The following is a 23,257-nucleotide window of genomic DNA, read 5'->3' as shown; positions in this document are numbered from 1 at the left end:
GTTAATGCTGTTATGTTATGTATCTATAGAAAAATCACGATATGTGGGTAGTGGGATGCTGTTATTTTTAACACTACAGTGCCCCATTGTCTGCTGGTTCTGAGGGAAACTGAGGCTGTGTTTACCCGGATGGGTGTGTACCACTTCCGGGCTTGAGGTGGCTTCTTGTTCTGAGGTTTCTTGGGTTTGGGCTCGAAGGGTTCGTACTCCTGCTCTGGCATTTTCACCACAGCGTTCTTCGGCTTCTCCAGCTTGGCCCCCTCCTCAGTCGAACCCTTTCCTCCCCAGCGCACCTACAGGCGGCCAACAATAGGTGAATATACAATGAAATAGAAGCAGGGGATGAGCTTTTTGGGATGTAGATTTAACAACTGTCTTTTAGCATTGTGCACGTCTCTCTATCTCTATCACCTCCATCCTCTTGATTCCTCCAATCCCTCTTCCCCCATAATATGAAGCATCCACAGTGGGCCATTTCTTCTTAGGCAGGCCATCTTCATCATCTGACTCCTAAAGCACAAATAATGACACAGAAAACATACTTTTTTTCCTCTCCGATACACTTTCCAACATACAGATTCACCAAAAGTTCCAAAATTAAATAAATGTAGTCATGGCTTTTCATACCCATTTTTCTATACTGCTGGATGGTCTTGCAAAAGTGATGTCATTTGTTTAGTTGTGATCATTAATGTGACACTGGGTTACAATCTAGTTTATCTCCGATCTAGTTTATCTTTCAAAAACACAGAGACCGTTATACACAGCTTCATCTCCTCTAGCCGCGTTATTATCGCGTTAACGCATTAATTAGTTAACACCGACAATTATTTTATCGCGCATTAACGCAGTTTATTATTCTTATTGTTTTTTTTGTTTTTATTATTATTATATATTTTTAATCGTTGCTCACTTGCGCTATAGAATACACATACAGACAAACAATAGGTCACAGGTGAGGTGGGATGGTGATCAGTATTGGCTTGGGATGAGTGACATCACGCGGCTCAACGAATGAGAGCGTTTGGGGTGGGCCTAAGACTGCCGCAGGGCTCACGTGAGCCGGAACAGAAGAAAACTGGCCAGAAAATGGACGAAGGTACCAAACTCTTATTTTCATTTTAAATCTCTTCCAGACGGCGGAGTTGGTAGAACCAAAGTTGTTTGTAAACACTGCAAAGTTAAATTTAACAAAGTTAAATCACCGGAGTATTTCGAGTTTGAAGTGTCACTTAAATTCAACACACACCGTTGATGCTAGCAAATCACCCACCCAAACAAATAGAGACAGTAAACCCCAGCCGCGTACGTTTTTATTTTGTGTTCAACCACTTCACTCCAACAGGGACACTTGCTACTGGACGTAGACTATGCTGCTCCCTGATAAGAGAAAATGTTTCTTCTGGTACCTGTTCAGAAAAAAGAATATCGTTTTTCTATAACCAGATAGAACGGCAGTGCCCTGGCAGTGGCAAATAGTTTGTTTCCCTCGTACCTGGATTCTGTTCAGCCATATTGTCCTCCAGCTTGACTGTAAGTTTATAAATTTCAGAAAAAGTTTAGAAATAATTGAACTGTTACACTGTCGAAGTGTAAATACCTTCATGGTCTTTTTTTCTTTTGTATTATCAGAGAGTTTTTCCAGAGTTTTACTGACTGCTTTAACTGGTGACACTAATTGTTTTTTTTTTTTATTTGCTTATTACTCTGAAATTATTTTATGATGTTTGTTTTGAAGTTGTTGCATTGTGTGAAGAATTTTTTGTAATTGTTTAGAGAAGTGCCCCTTAAATAAAGAATGTTTGTCAATATGTGTGTGTGTGTTTTAACTCACAGGCTCTGGTGGAGGTGGGGGAGGTGGTTCTTTGATCACCTGTAAAACAATAAGACTCATGACATGTTCACTGTTATGTTAGCTGCAAACACCAGGTATTGTTTAGCTTGTCACAAACACATTAATCATGTTGCCAACACAAACTGGCAGCTCTCAAAAGAACTATCAAGATTTGTAATGTTTTTTTTTTGACCCCATAAGGTGCTTATAGGACCTTTGGAGTTTTAGACAAACCCTCTTTGAAGCTCTTAATAATTTAAGGTTGACGACTTCCTGAATGTAGTTTTTGTTTCTTACCACAGTGCAGCAGAGAGGCCAGAACCACCACATGAAGAGCAGGGCCAGCAGAAGGAACAACACCAGCAAGGTGATGAGGAGAATGGTGCCATCAAACTGGTGAGAACACACACACACGACAGTTGTACATTACTACCACATCACTGAGGCTGACAGTATCACCAGAAATAGTAGAAGTCACTGATGGAGAGTACACTGGCTCATATACTTAAACAGAATTATTTAAGAACAGTTCTGAGGTCTTTAAACTTTTACTCCACTGCATTGCAGGGGCCAATATTGTTATTTTATAATATTTGCTGTGGTACATTTATTTGATGTAATAATGTCATTTATACAATCAGGTCAGTTTTTCATGCTGTGCCACCTGAGGGATCAAAGGTCATGTGCATTCAGTGATTGTTTTCGATTGATTTCTCCAGATGCTCTGAATCATTTGATGATACTGTGGACTGTAGATGGTGAAATCCCTCAGCTATTTGCAGTTGTGTATTGAGACACTTTGTTCTTTGTCCAAATAGTTTTTCACAAACCCTGACACATCTTTGCTTGTGAGCATCTCAGCTCTTTGAAGGTGCTCCTTTCATACCCAGTCATAATATTATCACCTTTTACCTATGAAATGTTTCCAACAGGTGTTATTTTTACCAAAATTATCACAGTGTTTTGTTTTACACTGTCTGGAAGTTTTTGGAAGGGGGGTTGTACTTTAAGTGTATTTTTAAGCGCATTTATTGTCCTTTAAGTATTTTGATGCTAATTCTGCTGTGCAGTTAAGTAAAATTCCGAATGCATAACTTTCACGTGTTTCTATACTGTGGTATTACTGCTTTTCTTACTTTAGCAAAAGATCCTTTTTTCAGTGAGTCCTTTTTTCAACACTGGGAGAACTAACAGTATTTGTACTGTAGACGTAACAGTAACTGTAGCAGGAACAGACGCAGTAGCACTCACATGTAGTGCTACCATTAGTCATAGTAACAGCCATAGTTCTGGTAGCAATAAATTCAATAGAGGTAGCAGTAGAAGTACAGTGCTTGCAGCAGCAGTAGTAGTGATAACAGTATAATCATAGTGCTATGATAGAAGCCTGCAGACTGATTTCCTTGCCATCAGTAATGTCAGTGTTCATATTTGTTTTTATTTTTCTCGATGACAGTGGTCTGTGTAAGTTTGTGTGATCCCTGAATGAATCCATCAGTTGACGTTGCTCACTTTAAGCGAGACAGGCGTCTCTGAGCCAAACATGGTTCCCATTACAGACCACAGATGAGGATCACATGTGGTTAGACTTTCCCCTATCTATCTTGTGGCAAAGCCATGGGGGGATTTGTCTGAACTCGGCAGTGGGGTCCGACGCAGAAGGCACATCACAGGAGCAAAATTACTATTCTCAGAAATCTCCCAATCAGCAAGTTAGCAAATTTTGTGAGGTAATGGTTTAGAAAACAATGCAGAAAATTTCATCAGTGGCCACATCTGCATTTTGCCACTTTTGCACATATGAAGCGTGCGTGTGTGTGTGTTTCGCCATGCTATTTCGTGGGAAAACTACAATGGTCGAAACCCCTCAGTGCGGAACTTTGGAGAGAAATTGCATGGGTTCACTGAGTTTATGAATTTTTTTTTTTCTCAACCTTGATTTATCCATAGACTTCAGCTTTAGCTTGCATGCTGTTTATTGTAAGACTTAGCAACTTGTCGTGCCTTCTTAAAGCCTGGTGTGACTTCAGCCTATATGGTTTAGTTTAGTGGCGAGAAGCGGCTAATTGCAATGGTATGTCTAATTGAGCTCTGTACATCACTAACCACAACACAGCAGTTTGAAACCACAGTGTTTTCATGGATGTGATGTCACATGGACTGAGCGAAAACAGCTTCAAAGAGCATATTTCTTTTTGGCTGGGTGGGATTCTGCTGTGGGCCTGGCCCATATGTTCCAACATACGTATTTTATTTTGTTAAATTGCTTTAAATTGTCTTAAATTGCATCTAGTTTAATCTTGGTTTTTTAAGTCTGTGAAGCTCCACCCTGCTTCACGCTGACACAGTTATATACAGTCACACACCTGGGGCCTATAGGAGTCTCCAAGTGCACCACTGAGCAGCTCCAGCAGAGGGGTAAATGGTTTGCACAAGGGCACTTCAGTGGCGGCTGTTACAGGACGCTTCTCTTTTCGCTTGCATGACCAAAATGTTGAGATTTGAGCACGGCGGCTTCACGGTCATGAACTTGCTTCTCTAACCTAATGTCTCCTGCCACCTCAGGGGGTTCAGATGGTCTTTTTCTGGGTGGAACACTACTACAAACCCCTGTGGTTTGGCTTCCGAAAAAAAAAAGAAAATGGGGAAAATAACAAAACTGAGAAAGGGAAGATGAAAGAGATAAAGGAGGTAGGGAAACTCACTGCAGAGAGGAAAACAACAGGCCTCTAGGAACAGTTAGTCAGAGATGGAGGTTGAAGAGAGGCAGAAAGAGGAAGAAGCCACTGGAAACCACATGCAATACTAGAGGAGATTTTAATATATTACAAAACCTTCTAAAATCTCAAGAGTAAATCCCTGATTTCATCTTTGAAGTTGAAAAACCTCTATACCTATACATAATAAGAAGTTGTTCAGTTTTTGATTTTGATCAGATTGAAAGATTGTCTGCAGATTAAATGCGTCAGTGGGGGACAGTATGAGAAGCTGCCACTTACACACTCTGTGGTGGTGATGTGCACATTGCTGCTGATGAAGGACAGACCGTCATTCATACTCACTTGGAGATAAATCACCCTGAAACACAACAACAGACACACACACACAAGACAAGTGAGCATCTCAGTGATGGGATGTAACACTGTTAGCTGACACTAAGCATGTTTGGATCAGTTTAGTCTGAAGCATTTCCTCCTTAAGCTCAGCGTGTTGGATGAAAACAATGTCATTTGAACTCGAGTTCACAACAGATTATGTCACCAGACCTCCTGCAAACCGTGGGCTTGTTCGTTTGGTATGAAACTGTCATTTGGAAACAAACACACAAGATTGTGAGCCAGATTTTCAAGCTAAGAACAAAGCGATGTTTAGGCTGATTCTTTCTTCTAAAGATACAGAAGCTGGCATCAGATTAGTTTTGACTCTTTGCAGCTGCCATATTCTCTGACCTGGCAGAAAGACATCAACAAATCTCCGTCCAGTAAATGAGCTGTTCGGTGAATCTTGTGACTTTTTGTTTACGATCCCTGCTTCACTTGTGATTGAGCAACTCAAATGACCTGACTCAAAAGTTTTTCATTGTGGTTAAAAACAAAGTGGGGGAAAAAAAAAAAAAAGCTGTAGGTGTCATCTTGTGACCCAGTGAGCAACACAGAAGGCACGGAGGCCAGTGAAGGATAGATGGATTGGATCATAATGGAAACTATATTAAGCTATGTTCAGATTGTGTTTTTGTATGTTTGTGACATGACACCATACTAATCGCACTCTGGGGAATGAGAACAATCTCTAACATCTGTCCGTTCTGTGATCTCTGTGTGTAGCTCTTGCAGTTTTTGGAGCTTTTCTTGATGGGCTGAATCCCTTCCTCGTCCGACTGGGTGAAAAACAATTCTGAGAATTTCATGTGCAGTCCTGTTCTTAAAAACATGTGGATGAAAGGCATGCTTTCTAACCTCCCCCCCTCCTCCCCCCTCCACATCCCTGCCCCTTCAGTTCTTATTTGGTCAAGGACCAGGTGGATGTGAATGAGCTCTGACAGATGGAAAGCAGGCGATGTGACCGATAAACCTGTCTTTACTCTGTCTTTGACTCACAGAGATGTCTGGCTTTAAAAAAAAAAAAAAAAGAGTGGAGAGAGAGAGAGAGAAAGAAAAGTTGGGTTAGTGGGTGAAGTTCATGATCAACAGCATTTGTGCCTGAAAACAAACAGCTGTCTACTGAAGGACTGAAACGTCAAGACAATCTTAGAGCTAAAGAGGTGTCGGTTTATGTTCATGTTTTTGATGTGTGGTTAGAGTGTGACCACAGCAGTGTAAATGTGCCAGAATACACTAAAACTGCACAAATAGGTTTTAGGTTTAGACAACTATGGACAGAGTTTCATGTAAATGGCATAAATCCTTGTCAGTCTCGGTGGCAGACGGAGGGTAGAAGTTATAAAACACAAGTTGTTTTTTTTTTTTTTTCATTTTAGGTTCTATTTTTAAATATGTATTTTCTGCTCAGCTGTTCATTCAGCTTGTTCTGGAAGCAATAATCCAGTGTGGGTGTAGTTTACTATGGTCAATTAACTTAATTAATTTGATTTTTATTGATGATTAAAAGAAGAGAAAGGGTTATGAGAGGAAACAATGACAAGAAAACTGACCAGTGTGAATTTGAGGATGTGGAGGAGAAACAAAGCAGCAGGCAGGAAATGTTTTTTGTACAGCGCTGTGTCAGACAGCTCTTCAGCAAGGAAATGAAACAGACAGGGCAGACGGTTCAAACATCAACACACACACATTTACACACTTGAGAAAGATAGCACAGACAGACAGTCATCTGCCACTCATTAGGTGGTGTGTGTGTCACCCTGCCTTAAAAGAAAAACCTACATTACAGCACTTCAACAAGTGCCTTTACATAGCCTGGACGCATTATGTCATGTCCAGATGTTTCCAGCTGGATATATTTAGTCAGTCTAAAATGTCAACTGTAGGATGCCAGATTTGGGCATCAGAGTCTCAGAATAAAAGGGCAAAGTCTTCCTTCTAGAGCTCATATTTTACACCACATTCAATTATACATGAAAAAAAATATTGGTAGAAGAGGCAGAAAGACCAATTTCATTTCAAGACAGGTTGGGTTTTGAGCAAAGGGACAACATCATTCTCAAATACCAAATATAATTCACTGTTTAGGGATGTTAATCAGCCAAAACCCAACTTCATTGGTCTGGATTTCAGTGGAGCAGTTTAAACACTCTCTGAAAGGCTTTTTCTTTTTTGTTCCGCCCTGCCGAGAATCAGGCTGCATGCAAACACACATGGCCACACACTTGAAAGACCAGGGTAGCTGCTACACAGCTTTGATCAGCAAAAAACTAGACAAGGAGACAGCTGAAAGAGAGTGGAAGACTGACGGGGGATGAAAGAGGGAGGTTCAGCATGACAAAGATAAATAAATGACAGATAGAGAGAAAAATGAACAGATGGGCAAGTAGACAGGCATGGGTGGGGGCGTGCTGGAAAACCACCGGCGAGGCGGTGAAAAGAGCCACCGTGGCACCAAAAGTAAAGACAGTGGTGGAGAGAAAGAGGGAGGGGGAGATAAGTGTGGGATCAGAGAGTCAGGAGGTTAAGTGTTCGAGCGTAAAGCGATGGAAAGTTTCAGGCAAGAACAGCAAAAACATACAAAGGCAGAAATGAACTGACTCAGTGGGATATTTACGAGCCACACGACGTACCCTTAGTTTTTACACCTCTCTGCCAAGGTGTTGATTAAAGCTTCAGAGTGCACGTCATCTGTCCAGGTTGCAAATCTTTCACCCCAGCAGTTCAAATCCATCTCTCTCTCTTTCCCACACCACGGCCAGTGCAAATATTAACTGTAAATGTGACTTACAACTTCTGTGGGACAATAAAATGAAGGAATTTCTATCATAATTACACGTCCCCTTAAAAGGTCAAGACAGTGTGCAAAGAAAGACTGGACCTCCCCTCCATTCTTTGTCTCTCAGTGTGTTTAAAGTCTTTAACCACCGTCCTCTGAAGCGTATATTCTGTGGCCTGGTGTACTTTTCTTCCCATAAAGACTTAGGTTAGAGAGGTTTGCGGGTTGTTGATGTTGGAACACGGTCGGGCTCTAAAAGGAGAATACGGTCAACTGATGAGGAGCAGTTCTGGCTGCTGCTGGGGTTACACCAGAAAATTGTGTGACCGTCATGTGGTGAGTGTTCGTGTGAACTAACCTCAGTAGTCTTAGTTTTCACAACCTGTCACCTTCCTCCTTTTTTTTTTTTTCCCCCGCAAACATGAAAACACTGACGTGATTACAACAAACTGGATTTTTTGTGCAAATGTCATCAAATGTTTCATACTGTCTCCATTAACTGCTGACAAGACAAGGACCTGTGATATGAGTGTCACCATGAATCAGGTTCTTGCATATGGATCATCATGCAGAGGGCACAGGAACTGTTGTATTGTTGTATCCAGCACATTTATCACTGTAGTTAACAGTAGAATGAAAGGCTTTAAAGTTTCATTATTAGGTTTATTTTATCCACCTAAGCGAAACACTGAACACTGACATATTGTGCACCTTATAAAGTTCTCATGGGGAACATGTTGGCAAACAGTTGCTTATTTATGCAGACAGGGAACAACATTAACATTCCTTTGGAGTCACATTTCTGACCACCTTCCAAATGCAAGTCCAATAGTGACTCGCTTTTTTAGCTCTGTTTTGGTTTCCACCTTCCTCCTCAGGGAAATATTTGGCTCTTTAGTTACTAAATTCTCCACTATGCTCACCAGAGAGCCGCTAACTGTGTCATATTCATGCTTAACAGGTGGCCCACTTTCCTACTGTAAGACAGAGTAAGAGCCAATGAAAATATAACACTCTGCTTTCTTTTTTGTTATCAGGCATTAAAAACAAAGATTTGTTTGGCAAATCATCAGCAGAGTCACATTAGATTTGTCGCTTTCTAGTCTTGGCTTTCTGCATGGAAGCTTCAGCAAGTGTTTTCACTCTTCAGTTGTAATTCAGGACAGAAGCAGGACAAATGCATGAGGGGTTTAGCACCACACGTGCTGGCGTGGCCACAGAGCCCCTTATATTTTGCTAAGCTGTACTGGGATCTACAAAAGAGGAATGCAGCCATGGATAGGGATAATGTATGGCAGGCTTCTTATGGTCTGTGCACATAGACACGTGTATGCATACATGTGTTTTTCTGTATTTGAGGCAAAGAACGTGCTTTGAGATTCACGTGGATGCCACTTGGTGTGAAATGTAAGCACTTTCACCTGAGGCAGTTTAAAGGGGATTAAATGAGAACCAATGAAATTATCATGAAGTCGTTTAAAAAGAGGCACTTACTTCCCAACTTCATCGATGACAGGAGCTGGGCACAGTAAGAATGTGTTTTCTACTCCAGCCGGCTTTTCATCTAGGAGACAGAGACAGAATTTTGATGAATGTACTGTAGGTACTTGCAGGGGTGAAACAAATTGAGTTTGATCAATACTGTCATTGATCAATAGGCTATAGAAGTTTCTTCTTTTAGTGAAAATCTGCTTTTCAGGATCCACATTGCAAATATATTGTGTTGTTAGGGGACTGTCGTATGGTCATTTTGTGCAGTCCCACACGTTCCAAAGAGGAAAACACAGGTTCAAAAACTGAAGATAAAGACAAGATTACCATAAACCCTACTATAAAAGCGTGGATCTACTCACTGACTGTAATGGTCTCGTTGATTTTGAAGCTGCAGAGCACCTGGTTGATGTTTCTGGCGTGGAGGAAACCGTTTCCTCTCACCACCACTTGGAAAGACTCTGGTTGCACAACAAACATTGACATTATTATATTGCAAACACTTAGCAGGCATCTGATATCGTATGTATTGTACACGAAGCTCATTTTCATGTTCAAGACTACACCGTTACATTTCACAACCAGCATGGCTAGAAGGACTGTAAGCTGCCAAAACTATGTTAACTGAACAAATTAGTCATGTGACTTCAGTTTATGAGAGCTAATTTGTTTGTAATTGGGTGGAAAGAATCTGAATAAGCAAAATATCAAAATTTAACAAAGTCATCGTTCCCACCCCAGAATTCAGCCGCTTGTAATTTCTGGACATGAATTTAAATAGTTGCAGTGTTGTATGTACCACAGGGAAAATACTCTGATACCAGCTGTGGATGTACAGAGGTCGAACAGAACCTGCAGGACTTAGCTGAACAGTTCAGCACTCGCTGTAACTTAAGGCCAGTAGATACTATTCAGTTTCAAGTGAAATACTTTCCCTTTTAAAGGGTATAAGTAATTCACTGCCTAATAAAAAGCAAAAGCAGATGAGAAAAACAGTAGAAGCCTTTTAGCTTTTTGCCAAAAACGTTTAATCAACCCCTGCTTTTATCTGTTCATTTGTGCCTTTTAATGTCTGTTTAATGTTGCTTTAACTGTCATAATCTTTTTCTTGGCGGGACACTAAAGGATGTTGTCTATTTTATATTTCAGCTGCAGCCAATCTCACCACCGTTGCTCTCTCACGGTTAATCCCTTTTAATGAGACCCTGTGATATTATTCCCACTGCGGTGCCCTGTCCCAACAGATTTCCTGTAAATGACCTGGATGCAGATTCATGGTCATTTTTCAGTCTGGGATTGTCGTTAGTGAAGTGAGAGAAGGAGAAACGAGGCACCCAGTGATGAAATTAACACACTTTCAGAAATGATGGCGGGCTGGCATCTGTGTCAGTGACTCAGGAGGGACTGAGTTCAGTTTGTGTGTGTGGGTGTGAGTGTGTGTTTCTAGCTTATCACCTCCTGCGCACACACTGGAGGGCTCTGCTGCCAAAATTTCAATGCAGGATTTCTTGATGATCTGCAGGGGAAATGAAGAGAATAGAAAGATATCAACCTTCTGCTCTCAGCACTGATAACAATCTGCTTTCACAGACAGGTATGTTAAATTTTACTGTAACAAAAAAAACGGGAGTTGAAAAGGAGTCAGCAGCTCACTGAAATGTTCTAGGGCTCATGCAAACTGTTTGCTGACCCCTCCTATGAACAGTGACTTTCCAGTCATAGCTACGCAACTTTAACTGGACACAGTAGACTTGAAGAGCTTTGGATTTCTCCTTCTCCCAAAGCGATGCGCAAGTTTAGAGGGTGGTGTTAAAGGGCGGTGTCTTTTTTTCTTTTTCTTTTTTTTTTTAAAGCCTTTTCAAACAGCTTTGACCCTCTGTGTAGAAGCTGTCAGAGTTAAGGTTCTGCAGCTCTGTCCGGCTCTTTAGTGGATGAGGAGAAGTTTACACTCCAGCCACTTAAGCCAGCAGTCCCTGAGATAGCACACGTTCGCCAAACACACTGGATGGTCCTAACTCTTAAAGCTTTTTCTCTTGTAATGTTTAAGTTGAAAGCATACTGTTTTAAAATGTACACTTCATGCACCAGCACTGTAGAACTGCAAGCGTGTGTATTTGTACTTTTGACTGAAGTCTGTTCTTCAATGTCCAAATAGGAAGTAAAGGTTAATTCCTCTGACACAGAGCACACTCAAGTTGAATATGTGAATGTGGACGAAGTCTGCACAACTGTCATGTTTGTCAGATTTAGCTGCAGGACGGTTTCCCTGCACAGAGAAGTGTTTATTTACCGAATCAATGACTCCCCGGAGGGCGTGGAAGCCACCCAGGACAGGAAACACATGCTCGATGGTGTCTGCAATAGTAGCCAGCTATAGGAAGAGAGACAGAGGCGTGGATGGAGGAACGAAGGGGATAAAATTAAGTAATTAAAAGAGAATAATTAAAGAAGAATCAGTTCTCAAAAATATGACCAGTGAATGAGCTAATTCTGGTGTTCTGATACTATAGTAGGTGAGTGATCTCCCCAGCATTCAGTTCACTGACTGGCTGAAATGTGATATTATCATAACAAGCACAAATTGGCCTTAAATATACAGGTGGTTCTAAGAGGGTATGAACTCTCTCATTCACACCCTTGTCACATTTCTAATCACACATTATTCACAATCAGATAATGGGTCAATTTATGGTTAATCAAATGGGGTTTTCACTAAATTTGAGGAAGCTGGCTGAAGCCAACTGTGCCTGGTTACTGAAGGTCAATCAATCGCTTAGCTCTCAAACGTCCGTCACATTATACACAGCAACCTGATCAGGATTATTCAAGTTACAGACACGTCTCCAGTCCAGTCTAGCGTGTTGGCATCTGAGAGGCCTTAGAGGCAGCTCAGAGTTAGAAAACACTTGAATTGGTTTTCAGGAAATTTTAAATTATGGGTTAGCCAAATTGCTCAGGGACCATTGAATACACACTACAGTGTGCAACATGGAGGTAACAGCATTTTGGATGCAGCTCGAGATTCCTGAGCATATGCGGTAAAGCACATGCATGGTAACTGTAACTGGCTCGTAGGTTTTAAAGACAATTACAGTGAAGTTTAGGGTGTTATTTTGATTTCAAAACAGATGCATGACATGTATGGGATATATATATGTTAACCAGTTAAATGTAGCACAGATTTGTTGCATTGGAATGTGTATTACCTGTGTCTCATTGAAGTCTTTGACACCGACACAGTACACAATTGCTCCCAGAGACCTAGCTCTCTCTGCCTGTTGTTAGAAAGAGGGAATAAATCTGTTATTTTTCAGAAATCAAGTAATGAGAGTCTCCCTGCTTCAAAAGCAACCCCGTCCCTTCAGCTTTGTTTGAAGCTGCTACCTCTTGCTGTGCAGTGATGAGCTGATGCTCCTGTAGCTCTCCATCTGTCAGTGCAATGATCACACTGGCTGTGCCTGAAAAAAAAAACTTCATCAACTTCAACATAATGCAATTGAGCCTGAAGTTACAAAGAGAAGAGTCATTTCATGCTTACCAAAGTTCTCGCGTTGTATCTGCTCATTAGCCTTTAAATACGAAGATATTTTCAGGGTCAGATTGTCAGGAAATACCAAAGTTTCAGATTGAAACAATTAATTCACTGAACTCTAATTTGCTTTTCGCTTAAAACATATCATAAAAACAACAAAGATATACCCTCTGCAATCCAAGGTGCATGAATGTGTCTCCACCTGGAATCTCCCTCTTCAGAGCATTCAGTCCCTTTCTGATGTCCACTCTGCAAAGAGGAGACACGGCAGAATAGATTCCGGTGAAGACACATTTTAACCTGCAATTTTGTCCTTTCTCTCACATATTTGTCAGGTTAACTCAAGCACTGTAGTGAAGTATAATTCTGAGGTACTTGGTATGTGGTACCAATATTACTTCACAGATTTTGCTTTAAAAACATATGATAAATGAATGAAATTCTATGTAAGATACAGATAAGATAAGATACACCTTTGTTAAACATGTATTGCTAAAGTTTAAGCTAGAGGATCCCAGTCTTTTTGGCTTGTGACCTCTCACACAAAACAGTGTCTGGTTGGGGCCCCTGCTTCCATTTCAATAGATGTTTGAGGATTGAATAAAAATCCCAAAACTGAAAAACAACTCGTCTATCATAACTTTTTTTTAAACTCATCATTAACTTTTTTTTTTTCCCCTCTTTCCTGGAAATTGAATCTCAGCTTATGCAATAGTTGTCAATAGAGAGTTTCACCTCACACACACAAAACTCTAGCACAAAATAACACTGAGATTCACGTAACAATAGTCACATGATGACACGGGCTCATTTTCAGCTTCATGTCAGCTTAGAGAGCATCTGCTTTCACTCTGGTTTGAGTTTACTTTAAGGCTGATTGTTTCTCCATGTTAGAATAACATTTATTTAGAGCACAGATTTAGCTTAGGTCCGTCAGTGGCAGTTACAGTTTCATTACGTTAAATGGCTGTGTAAATGAATGATATTAATCAAGAGACTGTAACTTAATTTACCTCTTTTCTGTCAGTTTCATGATGGTGGATGCTCTGGAGGAGAATGTTATGAAGGACATCCTCAGCATTGGACTGGAACAGGAAAAACAGTGGGGGGGGGGGACATCAGCACACCTAATATTCAACCGACAACTGTTTTCAGGTTTTGTTTTGTTTTTTTTGAGTGTTGTACAGAAATCCCCAGCAGTTATTGATGTAACCAGTTGCTCATACTTGCCATAAACTGATGCAAAAGACAAATTCAACAGCATTTGGCTGCTGGTTGGCGATCACCCACCTTGCACAACATGTAATGTCAATGATACAAACATTTTTACATCATCTGAGATTAATAATTTCGGTTGCGTCAATACTTGGTTGCAAAAAATACTTCGAAAGCAACATATTGTTTTCCTTCAGCATCATAAAATAACTGGCAGTAACCCATCATTTCCTTTAGTTTCATGCCAGGATTAAAATGAACAAAGTGAGAGTCCTTTTATTTAAACAATGAATATCTCATTGAGGATAAATTACCTCACTTCCTCTGAGGTCACTCCAACAGTCTGTGCATGAATTATTTTGTTGTTTTGAATGCAGCCCAACACTTTAAAGCACAAAGAGAAACCATGCATGGGTTTGTATCAGGGTTTTTTGCCCCCTGTGCGTGACAGTGTCTCAGCTGACATTCAAACTACGTCACACAATCCTCAGATGTGACAGTTTGTTGTTGTTTACTGGTGAAAAACTATATTTAGAAAAAAATTACATACATGTAAACACGTACACGCACGCATGCTGAACTATCTGAAGTGAAAAGCGTTTTGTTTGTGGGAGAAAATGAGTCGATGCAGATCTGAGCTGTTTAAAACTTTGTCATGTTTGTTTCACCCTGAAACTTTGACGAGGGCTTGGTGGTTTGTTTTGGCTGAACCGCAAAGCTACAGGTGCTGTGACAATAGGGACACAAAACAAAGCCACCCACGAGCTGAGGGACAGATGCAGCCGTTTGTTGAAATACTGCGTTTTATTCCACACTTACTTTTCTAGTGCTGCGATGCGTTAAAATGCAGTTTTTGCAGTTTTTAGTGGTTCAGTTGTTGCTCAAATACATTTTAGCTATAGACACTTTGCCCTCCTCTCAGTCTAAAGAGGTCGTTAAACCCAGAATGGTCATATACATTAAGACCTTCCAGCCTGTAGTCACTGCTGGTAACCCCACTGCCCCCAGACATCAGCCCAGCTACTGCAGAGAGCCTGGATGCTGAGCGACTTAGCATATGGCCAGTTGTAGCTGCAGGGACAGATTTTATTTTGCTTTACCAGGGTGACTGGTGTGCTAAGTGTGGCTTTCTCTTCAGTGATCTACATCTCGGGGCTCCAGGAAGTCGAGTACGGAGGCAACAAGGCTGTTTAGTGTCTAGAGACTTGCAGTCCATTTGTGAAATTTCCTTTCCAGTGTCCCAGTATACAGTCCACCTATGTAGTTCCATAGTTAGATAGAATATTTGATGGGTTAATCGTCTTACCATGTATGTTTACATACGTGTTTATGCTCTTACCTTTTGAATTTCTCAGCTAAATTCTCCACAAAGTAGTAGATTTCCTCCCAGTGATTCTTCACACTGCCAGACCTAAGACAAGGAAAAAGGGAAAACCATTAAAATAAAACATCTCAACATCCCTGAAACAAATTGAATCAAGTTACAAGTTGTGCACAACAGCCCTGGATGCAAATACAATCACATAGTTACACAGTTAAAAGCAGCACAGCTAACATTAGTCCACGGCTGTAAAAGCATGGTTGGAAGATAGAACAGATAGCCGCTGTAAATTATCATTTCTGTGTGTATCCGTGAGTTGCAAATGATTTGTTCAGCAAGAACTCAAACCAAATACCAAAGCCTAAGCTATTTTTCAGACGCACACTGATCTCCATATGGTAGAGCAGTAAAACAAGAAAAATACAGCTTTGTAAGCCAAGAACGACAGGGGGTAAAGTCATTAGCTCCGCAACATGAAGAACAAGCAGCATGTGCACTGGGCAGAGCACAACTGTTTAACTTATTAGAGCAACTTTAGTATCTATCACAACTATGTGTAACAAAAAGACTTGTCTTTTGTTTATTTGATAGAAGGAGTATTACTTTTGTTCTGTAGCTATGCTCCAGGGCTTGCATGCTATTTATCTGTCTGGCCAGCAGCAGATAGTTAAACCATCCTTTTTCTGTTAGAAAACCTTGGAGGAAATAATATTTAATTTCTTAAAGAGCATGGACCTTCCTGTTTATGTATCATAAACACCACTGAGGGAATAACTTAAAACAATTAGCCTGCACTATGCATTAGGGGCCAGTAATGCACTGGTGAGATAAAAGAGGCTGGTGGCGTGGTCTGGTGTGTAATTTAGCACCCCTCTGGATCCTGAATGAGACCCTGAAGGCTGAGGAAACAGGTCCTGGTCTCCCCAGGGGAACGTCCTGCTGCTTTCATTTCCTCTGAGTAGACTGCGTGTGTGTGTGTGTGTGAGTGTCTGTGTGTATTTGTAGCAATTTTATTAAGTGTGAGCATTAGGGGAGAGGGCTTCTGGCATGATGTGACCAGTCAGCAGGTCATCTGTTAGCTAACGAGTGAGCCAGAGAGATGACACATGGGAAATGAGCTAATTGACCGTGGTAAAACTAGAGGCCTGTTTAGAGGAGGAAGCTTACTTAGAATAAAGAGCAAGGCAGACTAAATGTTATTCTAGGTGCTGACTAACTGATGTAATGGCATTAGACACACTAGAACTGGCCAGTGCTGATGTGTTGCTGTTTCTTTGTGTGGAACAGAAGGTCAACACCAATTTTTATCCACAGGGATTAGCTGGATTTATTGAAGAGATAAAATTTATGAAGCCTTTCTAAGTCTCTACCTTTATTGTTGACTTCAAGAAGGCACTTTAATTAGTGATATTAAACAGTAAATCATTTTAAAAGTTAAAGTTTTACATAAAACAACTCAGAAATTCTTCAACTGAGGACATAGGAGGCAAATATCTTCATTGATGGCAAGTACTCACTAAACAGTGACTCTGTTATCCTAGTTTACCTTTTAGTTGTATCAGTTTCCAGCAAACCAGACTATCACAGCGAGACGCAACAAACAGAGAGAACCATTTCTCACGTTTGAGTTTTCCACCCTGTGGGTCGATGAGAAAACATTTGTTCAACAAATCAGATTACGACAACCAATCTTTGTTTTCTGTACATTTAAAGATGAAGGAGTCAACTTAGATTTACTCTTTGAGTTGCTTTGGAAAAACAGCACCAGCTACATGGCCAAAACTTAAAATGGAAATGAATGGTGACTCATGTTATTTGTCTGCTATTGAGTGTTGCTGAGGTTATACCCCTTGGTATTTTTGTGTTGTTGCTTGGCAGAGGAGGGGTAATTATTTGTCCACACTTGAGAGGGTTTTTTTTTTCTGAGGGCAGGAGATGTTGGGGTAGACATAGCCAGGGAATATGAGGGGCTTTCCCATCATGCCTCAGTCACTCAAGGCTTTTTTATCCTGCCAAACCAGACTCCGGTTTGGGAGACTGAATGTACACAAATTGGACAATGTTTTTTTAATCCTTGCAGACGCCAATAAACAAGTTTTTTTGATATTATATTATCCTTAAGAGGTTAATATAGTTGGTCATCTATTCAGTTCAAGTGATTTCTTTTGCAGATGCTGAGATACCTGACTTTCAAAACTCCTAACAACCAATAACTCTGCCGGTACAAGTATTTCAAGGAAAATCAGCGTGAGCAACAGTAGCCATCGTAGTTCAGCTCGTACTCAAACTTCAGCGCTGAAAAAGCCAAAGAAAACAAGCAGATTGATTGCCCAGAAGTAGGTAAGCTACTACAAAGGAAGCAAGAATTCTGTAGAAATGAGTAGAGCTTTGCACTAACACTGCAGAGGCTTGAGGATCAGGTTTGGGTTCCCATGGGCCACCCATGCTGGAGTATCGACTCCAAACACAATAAAGCGTCCAAAATAACATATACATGTTATATAAGTTTTAACTTTTTCCCTCATCTAGTCTGGACAGATACAGAATGTGGGCCAACTAAACATCCTATGCTAGCATTTTCTCAGTGCCGTTGTTTCTCTGATGACATGACTTGTTCCCCCCCACATCACATTACATTCTTGTGAGGCTGACGGAGCAAAGAAAGAGGACAAGACCTTACAAGCTAAACAAAAAATCCTCCCAAAATAAAAAAGAGAAAAGCTTGAGGTGGAGGATTGGAGGGGGGGGGGGGTGTTTAGCTTGGATGTCCAGCAAAATGTGCAGCGTAAACAGAAATAATCACACAAGGACTGAACAGGCAACACACACACACACACAGAGACGGCCTCTAACCTGAAGGAATGGCAGGAGCCAGTTTCTTGTGCAAATTGTTCCATTACAGCAACAGTGGAGGGGGAAAAAAAGAATATAAAGTCTGGTAAAACTTTCCTGCAGCTAATAGTGGTTTAGAGGTGTGGGGATCATTTATCTGAGTATTTATTTAACATCAGGGTGAATCTGAGGACTCCCACCTTTGGTTTTCTGCTGCTTATCTTTATTTCTGAACCACAATGGCTTGTTTGCCTTGGAACAGTTCGATTGTCTGAGGTGGCTGCAGTCGTGGGACCGAGGCCTAGCTTGCAGTTTCACTCACCTGTTCAAACACCGTTGGGAAAGGAAGTGGGCCATTTTATTCTATGATTCTTGATGAAAACATTTTATGTGGTGCCCTTTTTCCCCCCTCAATCCTTTGATCTAATTTTAATGGTCTGAGCTGAGCCCTGAAGTTCAGAGGTTTGGGGTTTGGACACAGAAAATAAAGGTTTTGAGAAGTGAGGGGTGTTATAATTTGCCGACAAAGTGATCGCGCCCAACAGCAGTTTGAAGTTATGTCATAGCAAATCGCTGAAGCTGGGCGACAGTGTTTTCTCAATTGATAGATTCTCAGGGCAAGATAAAAAACATGTGTCTGGATTTCTGCCATTTGAGGGCTGAGAGAAAAAGAAACAGAAGAAAGGGAGGAAAAAAGCAAGGGGAAGACAAAGAACTTTATCGTAGAGATTACAGTAAACTGAGTAGGAGTGAGATAATGTGAAAAATCTGTTGGCACTGCTGCAGTCTTGTCTGCCAGAGGAAACATGGCAATGACTCGATGAAAACTCCAACTTAAAAAGTCCAAGTTTCTCTCTGACCTGGTTCAGTCTGCTTCAGCCAAAGCAGCTGGCAAACACGTCAAAACAGACTCAAGCACCAACACCACCAGACAACCAAAACAAGGAGTAAACTGCTGATTAAATCACTGTGCGGTTACATATATTTATATGACTTTTTTATTTTCACTTATTTTCACTGGGTCCACAGCATTGATCAGTGTTACTGTTGCCAAAATGTGTTGCTGGTTTCCAGCTGTTTGCCAGATTTTGAATTAGCCATTTAAAACAACATTATAAGCCATTTCAAATCAAAGCAATAATCAGGCAGACAAAACATGAACCCAATCAAACCCAAGAAAAGAAATACTGTACAAGGCAAGAGTAGATGGTAAGTAGTGCAGAGCATAACATGAAAATAATAGTGGAGGTAATTAAAGCAGATAATTACAGCATAATAATGTATAATGTGATGTTAAAAGGCGAAAGGTTGTGCACTAATCTGACAGAGAAAAATCAGGAAGCTGACAGATGACGCATGCAGAAATTAGGCATTAGCAAATTTAAAACTCTATACAAGGGAGCAAGAACAGTGAACAGGATCACAATATCCTCTCTTTTCATTGATGTGGTAAATATGTCCCCAGCATTTTTCTGAAAAGTGAGATTCTGAGTGGGAAGAGATTCTATATCATGATGGAGTTGGTATATTAATTAAGCATCATGGAATTTAATCGTTTTCTTTTGGCTAAAAAATGTCATGTCTCCATGTCCAGGGACTGTGTTATAATAATGGTAGCTTCTAGTTTTGTTTCTTGTTTATAGAATAAGTTTTACTGTTTTATCAGTGGTGAGAGAGAGCTGGACAGGAAAGAAACAAGGAAGAGACAGCTTCTGAGATGGATGTAGGGTTTGACGGATGTCCTCTACAGCCTGTACTAACAGATGAGCAACGCATTTAATATCTAAAAAGCTGTGGTGTCCATGTGGCCAAGGCGGGGGGGGGGGTTAAAGTCCAGCTGGGGACCTTTGTTGCATGTCATTCTCCCAGCCTCATTTCCTGCTACCTCTCTATTGTCAACTTAAAGCTTTCCTTTAACTGAGTTGAGGTTGTGTTTCTATGTTTATTTAATGAGTTAGAAGAGACCTTTCAGAAATGGTCTGCAAATCTGCACATCGTCTCCACCAACACCTCTAAGTTAGTTGTCCTAAATTGCACCTAGTTGTGATTTACAGTAATTTCCCTCTGCTGCTGTGTCAGTACATCATTTAGTGCAGTGATCCACTCTTTCCAAATAGCTGTGGGCATTAGAGGAGGTAATTTGCATCATTACTGTTCAGCAATGCTAAACAGACCGTGTTAAGAGGAGACAGGAATTGTGTCCCCCATGAGTCTGAGAGGACCTAAAGAATAAAAACATCTTCAGTCATTTTTAGTAACAGTCTTTTTATGCTGACTGCACAAAATGAGTCAGCCAGTGAGTGTGTGTTTTCGAGAGAAAGAGTCTGGGTGTGTGAGTGTGTGTGTGTGTGAGTGTGTTTTGAGGAGAGCACAAATTTTCGGGAAGGCAAGGGGTTAGACAGACAGACAGACAGAGTGAGACAGAACAAGCAAAAAATGAACAGTAACTGAAAAAGAGAGGGTTAGGGTTGTCATAAGGATCATATCAGTGTGTTCCCATGTTTCAGGTCTTTATAGTTTATGATTGTCCACTGGTTTCTGTGTATTTTCCACACCAAAGTGTTGCAGACTTGATGTTCACTGTACAAAACTCAAGCATGTTTCACAAATCTGCTTAGTTATTTACCGCACCATAGCAGCGCAGCCTGGCTGTACAGGAGCACAGTGGTACTCTCAGCAAAATGCTAAATGCACAATGGCAATGACAAGATTCTGAGATTTAGCAAGTAATGTTTACCATGTTCTTCATCATAGTTAAAAGTACCAAACAAACAGAAGTACAGCTTTGTTGTTGAGATATTTCAGTCTGGACCAAAGTGGTAGACCAACGAAGTGACTCACTGGCTGACAGACATTGCCATCCCATAGGCCCTGCCCTGTGGCTAGCATGACAAAAAATCATTAGAAACCAGTGATCACTTGGAGTAGAAAAAAATAGACTTGTGTATTTCTAAAGCACAGCAGAATGGTTAGCAAAATGGTTAATTGTGATGTTAGCAAGCAACTTATTGTTGGAGCTTTGTTAAAGTGATTGTGTAAAAACAACAATAAAAAAACGTTTTAAAGCTGTCAGTATTTTTATATAAACAGTGAATAACGTGATTGTGCAATGAGAGAGAGGTGAACCAAGAGAAATATTACCTAACTCTGCAGTTCCCCTGAGCTCTATGAAGCATTTTAGCGCCTTTCAGCTTTTGTTTTTCTTTTTGCAGCCCACAACCTCGCTTCAGTCTCATGTTTACATCAGTTTTTTTTCCTGCCTGAGTTGGCAGGTTTCAGTGACACATGACAATGATGAGATCATAGTATGCTGCTGTTGTGTTTACAGCTTGTTCCCTGCCCCTGCTTTAAGGATCCTTCATTTGATGTCTCAAGTAAAGAGCCCTAAAGCAGCCATTTTGAACATCAGGAAATTGTTGACTATGCCAACAGTTCTGTAACATTAGTAAAGGATATTACAGCTGCAAGTTTGTTTGATACTAAGCCTTTTCAAATTATTGTCAAGGGCTAACTGTTTTTCCTCTTTAATTTCTCAACCAAGTCCACTCTCAACTACCCAACAGGCACTTCTATCCCAGAGGGAAATGGGATGACGGCATGTGGGAAAAAGCTTCATCGGTCTGAAGCCTTAGCAGCTCTCAGCTTCGTTCTCACGGTTCAAAGTGTTGAAGAAGGGGGGAAAAAAAAAATCCCATCTCTGCTAAGGAGGCTGTCTGCCATTACAGCTGGGCCTACCCACACCACCCCAGCCTGTATCCAATGATGGTGCTCCAATTTAACTGACTGGGCACAAGGATTTGTTTGTTTAAAACCACTAACCTACTTTTACAGCCATTGCAGAAGTCAAAGTCTTTACTGCGTGATTTCTGAGCTAATGCTGCGCGTCTGTTCCAAAACCGAGAGGAATTGTTTGGAAAAAACTGTTGGACAACTGGTTGGTTGGGGGACAGGCATTTGAGATGTTTGTTAAAAGATAATTTTTTTTCTTTTTAGGTCTTTATTGTAATGCATTTTTCTCTGTTAACTGAGGCAGAGTCACATATCAAATATTACCAGGAGGTTTGGATTAGAGTTAGACTGGCTTTCATCTGTTTTGAAACCTCTCATACGTTTTTTGTCTCTCCATGCCTGAAGGACTGATATCATTTAACAAGACATTTCTTGCTGCTGGAAACACCAAAGCAACATGCTGTGAGAGGCCAAATGACACTGAGTGGGAGTCATTCCACAGCTAAATACATTGAAAGTATTTATGAACTGCAGCTGCAGGTTGGCTTTTCTGCTGACTTGCCTGGATTCAGGCAGAATGGCTGAATGCCCAACTGGAGTGCTAACTTGTGACTACATCAACAACAACAAAAGCATTTTGAAGCCATGACTAGTGTTCTCGAAAATAAAGACAAGAGAGAAGTGGATGTGATTTGATTGCAACCTACCAGAGAAAGATTATAATTACTAATAGCAGCACAACTGTTGTGAGACGAGAGAATCTCCACAGCTAGAATCACCGATGCTGCTTTAACTAAAAGTAGGGGCAATGAGGAGCACAGAGTGAAGAGGTAATGCTGGAAATCTGAGAGAGATAAATGGAAAGAGCCTGTGGAAAAGAATGGCAGAAAAGCTGAGAGACATAGGCCTAAAGGGAAAGAGGGGAAGTGTGTTAGTAAAATACTGCTAAGTCTTTATTTTCACTGCAACAGCAACACTATGGACAGTACCATGTCTTCTAATTTGTGCCCAGTCAGTATAAACAACATGGTTAAATGCAGTCTGCCCCAAGAACATTAGCATTTGGCCTATAGGTGAATTCCTTTATCTACCTAATGAACACACCCAAAACCATTCCTCTGGCGCTGTGTTCCATATAAAACAGCAAGCTGCGGCCCGCCCACTCTGAATCAGCATATATACATCCTTATATGCGCACATGCAGCAATACAGGGCTTAATGGTCCACGCCTACATATTTTAAGCTTATGGTTTTATCCTTTGACAGATAAACTGACTATACAGCAAATCTCTACATTTTCATCCATGCTAGCTGTGCAGCAATGTTGGTCTCCCAGTCAGTTCGCTGGTCTGTTAGTTGGTCGGTCCACGACTTTGGTCCAGACTACAATATAAATATATAAAAAAGCACCACTGTGTCTAAATGC

The 23,257-nt window shown here is 40.8% G+C and overlaps 1 protein-coding gene across 1 annotated transcript in view; it reads right to left on the bottom strand.

Moving 5' to 3' along the window:
* The window catches only part of antxr1c (ANTXR cell adhesion molecule 1c), a 36,851-nt gene that overhangs the window by 10,016 nt on the left and 3,578 nt on the right, over positions 1-23,257 (bottom strand). The window contains exons 2-16 of the mRNA XM_041029281.1: positions 15,289-15,360; positions 13,748-13,819; positions 12,902-12,983; positions 12,741-12,771; positions 12,587-12,660; positions 12,409-12,477; positions 11,493-11,573; positions 10,658-10,718; positions 9,565-9,663; positions 9,206-9,275; positions 4,834-4,912; positions 2,132-2,227; positions 1,835-1,873; positions 412-510; positions 126-293 (exon numbers count right to left, since the gene is read on the bottom strand). Coding sequence (XP_040885215.1) covers positions 126-293; positions 412-510; positions 1,835-1,873; positions 2,132-2,227; positions 4,834-4,912; positions 9,206-9,275; positions 9,565-9,663; positions 10,658-10,718; positions 11,493-11,573; positions 12,409-12,477; positions 12,587-12,660; positions 12,741-12,771; positions 12,902-12,983; positions 13,748-13,819; positions 15,289-15,360 — 1,192 coding nt within the window. The remainder of the gene's footprint in view (positions 1-125; positions 294-411; positions 511-1,834; positions 1,874-2,131; positions 2,228-4,833; positions 4,913-9,205; positions 9,276-9,564; positions 9,664-10,657; positions 10,719-11,492; positions 11,574-12,408; positions 12,478-12,586; positions 12,661-12,740; positions 12,772-12,901; positions 12,984-13,747; positions 13,820-15,288; positions 15,361-23,257) is intronic.

Source organism: Toxotes jaculatrix, chromosome 21, assembly GCF_017976425.1.
Source record: "Toxotes jaculatrix isolate fToxJac2 chromosome 21, fToxJac2.pri, whole genome shotgun sequence".
In the NCBI taxonomy this organism is placed as follows: domain Eukaryota; kingdom Metazoa; phylum Chordata; class Actinopteri; family Toxotidae; genus Toxotes; species Toxotes jaculatrix.
This window is presented reverse-complemented; position numbering and strand designations above follow the sequence as displayed.